Below are 7,270 nucleotides of genomic sequence, written 5' to 3'. Positions count from 1 at the left end.
ATAGTCCATAGCGGGGGGCATAGCGGCCCCTCCCCTATTCGGCCGCCCTAAATAGATCTCTGAATGGTATAGTCCATAGCGGGGGGCATAGCGGCCCCTCCCCTATTCGGCCGCCCTAAATAGATCTCTGAATGGTATAGTCCATAGCGGGGGGCATAGCGGCCCCTCCCCTATTCGGCCGCCCTACATAGATCTCTGAATGGTATAGTCCATAGCGGGGGGCATAGCGGCCCCTCCCCTATTCGGCCGCCCTAAATAGATCTCTGAATGGTATAGTCCATAGCAAGGGGCATAGCGGCCCCTCCCCTATTCGGCCGACCTAAATAGATCTCTGAATGGTATAGTCCATAGCAAGGGGCATAGCGGCCCCTCCCCTATTCGGCCGCCCTACATAGATCTCTGAATGGTATAGTCCATAGCGGGGGGCATAGCGGCCCCTCCCCTATTCGGCCGACCTAAATAGATCTCTGAATGGTATAGTCCATAGCAAGGGGCATAGCGGCCCCTCCCCTATTCGGCCGCCCTACATAGATCTCTGAATGGTATAGTCCATAGCGGGGGGCATAGCGGCCCCTCCCCTATTCGGCCGACCTAAATAGATCTCTGAATGGTATAGTCCATAGCAAGGGGCATAGCGGCCCCTCCCCTATTCGGCCGCCCTAAATAGATCTCTGAATGGTATAGTCCATAGCGGGGGGCATAGCGGCCCCTCCCCTATTCGGCCGCCCTAAATAGATCTCTGAATGGTATAGTCCATAGCGGGTGGCATAGCGGCCCCTTTTCCTATTGCCCTCTCCCCCTAATGTCAATAACAGAGAGTACCTCGTCTGTGCCACCGCCGGGCCGTGGGTCTCGTCGAACATCATTGGAGGTGAACACTGCTAGACTTTACTTCCTATCGGTGCTTGTTGTTCAGGGGATAATTATAGAGACAAGGCAAACTCTGCGATGGCTTGGTTCGACTATACAGGCTGTTGACAATAGGAGAGTTCGAATAGTTTATCTGTGCGCTTCGGCCACCGGCATCTCTGGGGTTTGCCTTATTGCTTCAATCTATTCCTTCGCGCAAGTGGAGGTTCCTGTTCCACCTAATCCGAAACAGCTGGTTGATGCTAATCCTGATCTGGTCTTCATCCCACCCGAGGTCGAATATGTATCCGATCCTTGGAGTATCTTCGCTGCGATTGTCTACGGCCTTGTCGCACTCGCTGCTGGGGTGATGCTGCTGAGGAGATTCAATATGCTCTTCAAAACCCTCTTGAAGACCTCTACTGTATCGAAAGCTTTGCGCAGATCTTCGGCTTATAGGACGCGTTTGAGCGGCGGCAATAATATACGGCCCATGAACGAGCCAGAAGAGTCTGTCAAGGAACCGAATGCTCTGACGAAGGCTGCGAAGACGCTAGTCATGACTTCCGATAAATTCGAAATCTCAGGCGAGTGGTTCTGGTATCGACACGTGGCTTCGGAGACTCTTGAAGTTACAATGCAGCTATTGCAGCTAGTCAGCTTTGGAGGTTCAACGTGGTCTGATAGTGAAGGTGCTACTGGCGTTGTAAAACCACCAGGGACCATTATGGCTCAAGCATGTCTTCTGGCATTCAATATTACCTTCGCACCCATGGTATACTTCTATCAGAATAGGCTCATTGCACTGGGTGGTGATGTCCTCTCTGATATTGGCTACGTATTGGTTCAATTGAGCGCTATCAGCTCTGTGCAGAACCCTCGTTCATGGCACGTGCTACGGGCGAAGAACTTCATGGCTTTGCTAACGAGTGTTTTCCCGTTCGGCCAGTCATTGCATGACATCCACTCTATGTGGGACTATCTGATGCTTTCGGCGAGCGGTCGAGCTTCATGTAACGAAAGGAACAGGTCATTCAGCATTTGTCGTATGGCAATAGCCTGGGTGTTGTCTCTCTCGCTGAGTATTGCTCTCATATCGTTCACTGCTTATCAAGAGTATGGTTGGGATTGCGACGCTGAGGTGGTCAACTACAGTAAGGACTGTCACATACAAGTGCATCCTCTGCTGGCTTTCCCTTCTTGTGACTGCCGTATGGTTCATCTCACTCCTGATGAGAACTGCTCTATTCCGATAGTTGATCGCATTCAATCGTACACGAGGATTGAGTATTTCTCAAGCGCTCCAAGAGAATGGTTACAGACCTGTGATTTCACCTTTGGGCAGACAGAACTCAACGCATTGGAGATTTATGGAGATTCTCTCACATCTGTTATGCTACCAAACGCTGACGGCGTTACTCAAATCGACTTGAGAGGGCTGGCGAACCTACAGGTCCTTTCAGTGACCTTTGACGAAGTCAGCTTTATCTCACCTGCATTCATACGAGATTCGCCCAAGCTGAGGTTTCTCAGTTTCGAGGTTAACAAGATTGAGTCGTTGCCATCTAACATCCGGCAACTTCAACATCTCGAAGAGCTAGTGCTGAATATCAACCCCATTTGCTCTAATGCGACGGCTTTAGAAGAGTTCACCTCAGTACCCATAGTTTGTACTGACTCGACGGGAACCAATTCTACAGAGCGTTGTGCAGTACGGGCCGATGGGTCTGACGATCCTGGCGAGTTGCTAATCATAAGGGCTTGTCAGCAGCTAGCATCGACCGGATATACAGCGGAGTGCAAACCTCAGTGTCCACCTGTTGTTTCCATCGTGAAACTGGTTGATCTTGATGGTGATGGCGTTCTCAGCTACTCCGAGACAATGTCGGCTTCGGTATTGTTTGGATTCGATACGACGATGAATGAAGAGGAAATGGCGTGTGCCATCAACCGCTGTCCTGCCGTCATATCTCCTACTTATGATGGTGTCGGCTACCCTGTCACAGACGTGGCGTTCTTCGCGCTCGTGAGTTCTAGCGTTGAGAATTCTTGAACTGAATGGTCATGTTTTAGGCCGGACTTGGTGGAATATCAACTTGCCGTGATTGTGAACAGTAATTCTCATAGTTTGAGAAGTCGGCAGCAGTTTATCTTGTTGGAGGACTACTTGAGTGAGGCATGCGATTATATTAAAAATTTATCGTGTTGTCTGATTCGGAACGTGTGTTGCGTTCGGAGTACTGTAGTGAATCACTACTAGTGATGAAGAGTTAGCAGGAATTGTATTTGCATGACGAAGATAATAAATGAACGAGTTGGGTGTGAAGGAACGACCAAAGAGGAGTGTTATGAAATAGATCTTGATCTCAGTTACAGTACATCACCCATAGAGTGTAGTTAACCTGGATGGTATAGGGTTCGAACTTATGCTTCAGTGTTGCGAATTGTCTCGAGGAGAAGAGATTTGTGAGTGTTGTAGAACTAAATTGTGTAGGTGGTGGTTCTGGTGATCTTGGAGACTTTACATGTGGCTTATGCGCTTCTATCGGGCATATGGCCCGCAATTCCTATTCGAATACAACAGGACGTTAGCATCTCGAAAGTTCTCTCTCAACCAAAACACCCGAACAGTATACGATTCGACAGCGACGAGAATACAGGCGCTTGCCATGAGAGGACAACCCGTCTTCATGTAACAAAGCGAAGAAGAAGCAAATTCGGACTGGTCGTAAATAGGACTCTCCGTAACCGATTCAGTAGAGCGTAGAAAACTCGTAAACACCACTGCAGGGTGTACGAGAAGTCTAACACAATTCCGACAGACCTTCAGCGTGTCGGGGACGACTTCATTGTGTTAGAGGACACAGGATAGCGGCAAAGACGGGGATTGGTTCACGATGCAGCTCCCTTACCAACAAGCTTCAATATTCCGTTTTCTTCACAGGCATATCATATGAATGTGGCGAGATAATTGTATAGTTAAGGTCTCCTGGAACGGACTACTTTCGGCGAACTCCCATCCTAGAAGTTTTGACAGACACGAGAGTTTCGATCAAATCGATCATCTGGGCGTAGCGAGATACGCATCCTTGTCGGATCGCTCATTGGCTGCATCATAACATTGCATCAATCTTGTACGTCAAGATGCCGATTGTTTGATGAGGTCTCACATTCTAAATGACGTGTGGGGGTAGCCCTTGTAGTTTAGTCTTACTCGTAGGATAGTTTCCAGCGCGTTGTGGAAAAACTATGCGCGTTTTAGGACGCCACGAGCTACTAATTTTGGTGATGAAAATTGAGTGTGATTTTGAAAACTCTCGAGGGGTATTGAGGAGTGTCCTTACTGGTCCTTCTTCTTATTGGTTGTCTTACTTCTAGGCAGTGTATTTGTACACATATGTCACCTTCGACGACCATGTCTAATCAGACCGGGACCGTGATTCGCCCCCCTCATCCGGGGCACTTCCTTTTCACGTCCGAGTCGGTCAACGAAGGGCATCCCGACAAGATCTGTGACCAGGTCTCTGATGCTGTTTTGGACGCTTGCCTTGCACAGGATCCCGACTCCCGTGTAGCCTGCGAGACTTGCTGCAAAACCGGCATGGTGATGATATTTGGTGAGATCACCACACACGCTAAGGTTAGTATTTATACCTCATACCGTAAATCGAGTATATCGTCGTCTTATAGGTGGATTTCGTGCAAGTTGTCCGTAACGCCTGCAAGGAGATTGGTTACGATGATGAAGCTAAGGGTCTCGATTACAGGACTATGGAAGTCCTCAACAAGCTCGAGGAGCAGAGTCCTGAGATCGGCCAGTCTGTTCACGGACTGGGAACTAAGGCAAGCAGCTATTTATGATCATAGTATATGATTGTTGCTGTCGTTAGGCCCCTGAGGAGATCGGTGCCGGAGACCAAGGTCACATGTTTGGTTACGCTTCTAATGAGACTCCTGAACTCATGCCTTTGAGCCACAGTCTAGCCACTAAGCTGGGTCATCAGCTTACTGTTTGCAGAAAGAACGGTACCGTTAAGTGGTTAAGACCTGATGGAAAGACTCAAGTAACTGTAGAGTATACTAAAGGCACTAGTGGGGAGATGATCCCCGTTAGAGTCCACACCATCCTTATTTCTACTCAACACTGGTAAGTTGTATATCATCACATTGAGTTGCTGCTTTTATCTCCATCGTTCTTTTGTCATCAGCCCTGAAGTCAGTCAAGAGCAGATCCATTCGGATTTGATGGAGTATATAATAAAGCCTATTGTCCCTAAGCAGTACCTTGATGAGGAGACCATATACCACTTGAACCCCAGCAAGTCGTTTACTATTGGTGGACCTCATGGTGATGCTGGTCTTACTGGTCGTAAGATTATCATTGATACTTATGGTGGCTGGGGAGCACACGGTGGTGGAGCTTTCTCTGGCAAGGATTCCACTAAGGTGAGGAATTTTCCAAGGTACGTTCGTGGCTTATCTGGTGTGATCAGGTTGATAGATCGGCAGCATATGCAGCTCGATGGGCAGCAAAGTCCCTGGTCCATGCCGGACTGTGTCAGCGTTGCTTGGTCCAGGTCAGTTATGCTATTGGAGTTGTCCAGCCATTGAGTCTCTTCGTGGACTCGTAAGTGCATTCGCATCTGCTTCTCCTCGTCGTGCTATGATGGTTGTTATGTATAGGTATGGTTCGGCGATGCCTGGCCTTTCTGATGAGGATTTGTGCGATATCGTCAAGCGCAATTTCGACTTCCGACCTGGCTGCATACAGAGGGACTTGGAGCTTAAAAAACCTCAGGTATTTGAATATTACGGTAGCGATGTGTTTAGACCCGTTTTTCGTTTCAGTTCCAAAAGTTGGCTGCCTATGGTCATTTTGGTCGTAACGATTTGATGCCAGCTTGGGAGGTGGTGAAGGATTTGGAGGGCGAAGTGGCTGAGGCCAAGAAGAAATGTTCGAAGTAGTTTATGCTAGTTTTCCTGTCACGCTCACTACTACAACGATGCGTGTATTATCGGCGCTATGGTATTGTACTACCAAACTCTCTATGAATACCAGCAGCAATTGATTTTCCTCGTATGAGGAATTATGGCAACTCTCATTGAGACGGTTTATAAGGCGAGTTTCCAAGCACTAAAGCTCGGCACAATCGCTATAATGGTATATATAATATCATGGTCATCATCATCAATAGCGTTGATAATAAAAGATTATTACTACTTGTAGTGAATAGTTGTTGACAGTCGTGTTAGTGTTCTTAGCAGTACTAGTGGTGAGTAATTAGTGGTGGAGGTGTGGTATGGGTTGAAGATATTTATCTTCACCCAAGCCTCGCCGCTACTATAGTTTCTGACTAGTGTTGCTGTTGTTACTTCCATTTCACAGTACTCGTGGTGAATACTGCTGCCACTTAGGGTCTTTACGTTCTGCTTATATTTGACTTCATCATCATTACTACTCTCTGTGTTACAATATCGATCGTCTCGTGCTTGCTCTCCATCATTACTGACTGTTTCGAATCTGTCGGTAGTGTGAGATGCCAAGTAGGAGATTATGGGCTATGTCGGGCAGGAATAAGATTAATGGTGATTACTAACATGTTGGGTTGACAGTTATCAATTAGAGATAAACTGTGATGGCCTTACGGTGTTAGTCTGTGAGGCGGTGTGGAAGGCCCGAGGTTTGCAACGATGGGAGGCTAAGACATTGAGAATAATTACGGTAGATGTTCCAATGTGAGTTATGAAGGGACCGCAGCGTGGGAGGGTAGGTTGTCGTCAATGAGGAAATTGTGATGATTTCTAGTTGGTTTTTTGTCATTCTTACTCCTTATCGTGAGTGAATCTTTACAGTGTGGGGTAGAAGGTTTTGAGCTCAGTTGAGGAAATCGGGCATATTATACATCCGCTAGTTTACATATTATATGAAATTTTCAACACCGTTTTGTATCATCGAAGTCTTTATTGGATATACCTTAGGAAAGCCTAGTTGAAGTCACTGTGATGGTGGTTGGTATATGTCTTGTATTGATGGTAAGCAGACCTTCCATGATGAGGGGTGTTCATCTCACAATAAGTGTATATCGGAGGTATATGGTCGAGCTCTATAAGCTCTACTTGGCTAATTCTGAGGGCTCTAAGTGGTTATGGAGGAGGACGAGCGGTAGTGATAGTAGCACTTGGGGGGTTTACGGTAAGAACTGGATGAAGTTATCATTGGTCGCGCATGTTCCTAATGGATGCAAGCAGTGAGTGATTAGGTAGTATATCGGTTACAGTTGACTTGGCTGAGATGTTCGAAAGGCCATTGTGGAGTTATGGCCACCTCGAGGAAGGAAAACGTCTTCAATAACTTCACAAAGAAATTTCTCAAATTTCCTCGCATAGTTCAGGGGTTTCCTCACTCATTATCGAAGTTTGT

At 47.2% G+C, this 7,270-nt stretch overlaps 2 protein-coding genes across 2 annotated transcripts; both read left to right on the top strand.

The window, feature by feature from the left end:
- Nucleotides 1-802: 802 nt before the first annotated feature.
- Nucleotides 803-2,902, top strand: Pmar_PMAR016137 (hypothetical protein; the record flags this gene model as incomplete). Its single annotated transcript, XM_002765296.1, has 2 exons — nucleotides 803-871; nucleotides 917-2,902. 2 exons carry the CDS (start codon nucleotides 803-805, stop codon nucleotides 2,900-2,902), a joined length of 2,055 nt encoding a protein of 684 aa, XP_002765342.1.
- Nucleotides 2,903-4,216: 1,314 nt separating this feature from the next.
- Pmar_PMAR016136 (S-adenosylmethionine synthetase, putative) lies at nucleotides 4,217-6,438 on the top strand. The gene is made up of 7 exons (XM_002765295.1): nucleotides 4,217-4,489; nucleotides 4,540-4,692; nucleotides 4,740-4,996; nucleotides 5,058-5,295; nucleotides 5,343-5,476; nucleotides 5,533-5,647; nucleotides 5,698-6,438. Exons 1-7 carry the CDS (start codon nucleotides 4,247-4,249, stop codon nucleotides 5,812-5,814), a joined length of 1,257 nt encoding a protein of 418 aa, XP_002765341.1. The 5' UTR covers nucleotides 4,217-4,246; the 3' UTR covers nucleotides 5,815-6,438.
- The last annotated feature ends 832 nt before the right edge of the window (nucleotides 6,439-7,270 follow it).

The sequence above is a fragment of the Perkinsus marinus genome (genome assembly GCF_000006405.1).
Source record: "Perkinsus marinus ATCC 50983 genomic scaffold scf_1104296975560, whole genome shotgun sequence".
Lineage (NCBI taxonomy): Eukaryota > Perkinsozoa > Perkinsida > Perkinsidae > Perkinsus > Perkinsus marinus.
The sequence above is the reverse complement of the archived record's forward strand: the minus strand, read 5'-3'. Positions and strand labels throughout refer to the sequence as shown.

Bases quoted from the DNA above. Each gene is read 5' to 3' on its own strand.
- Pmar_PMAR016136 (XM_002765295.1), top strand. From the start codon at position 4,247: ATGTCACCTTCGACGACCATGTCTAATCAGACCGGGACCGTGATTCGC. The intron at 5,296-5,342 runs GTGAGGAATTTT...TGGTGTGATCAG, and splicing joins CTGGCAAGGATTCCACTAAG to GTTGATAGATCGGCAGCATA. The intron at 5,477-5,532 runs GTAAGTGCATTC...TGTTATGTATAG, and splicing joins TTGAGTCTCTTCGTGGACTC to GTATGGTTCGGCGATGCCTG.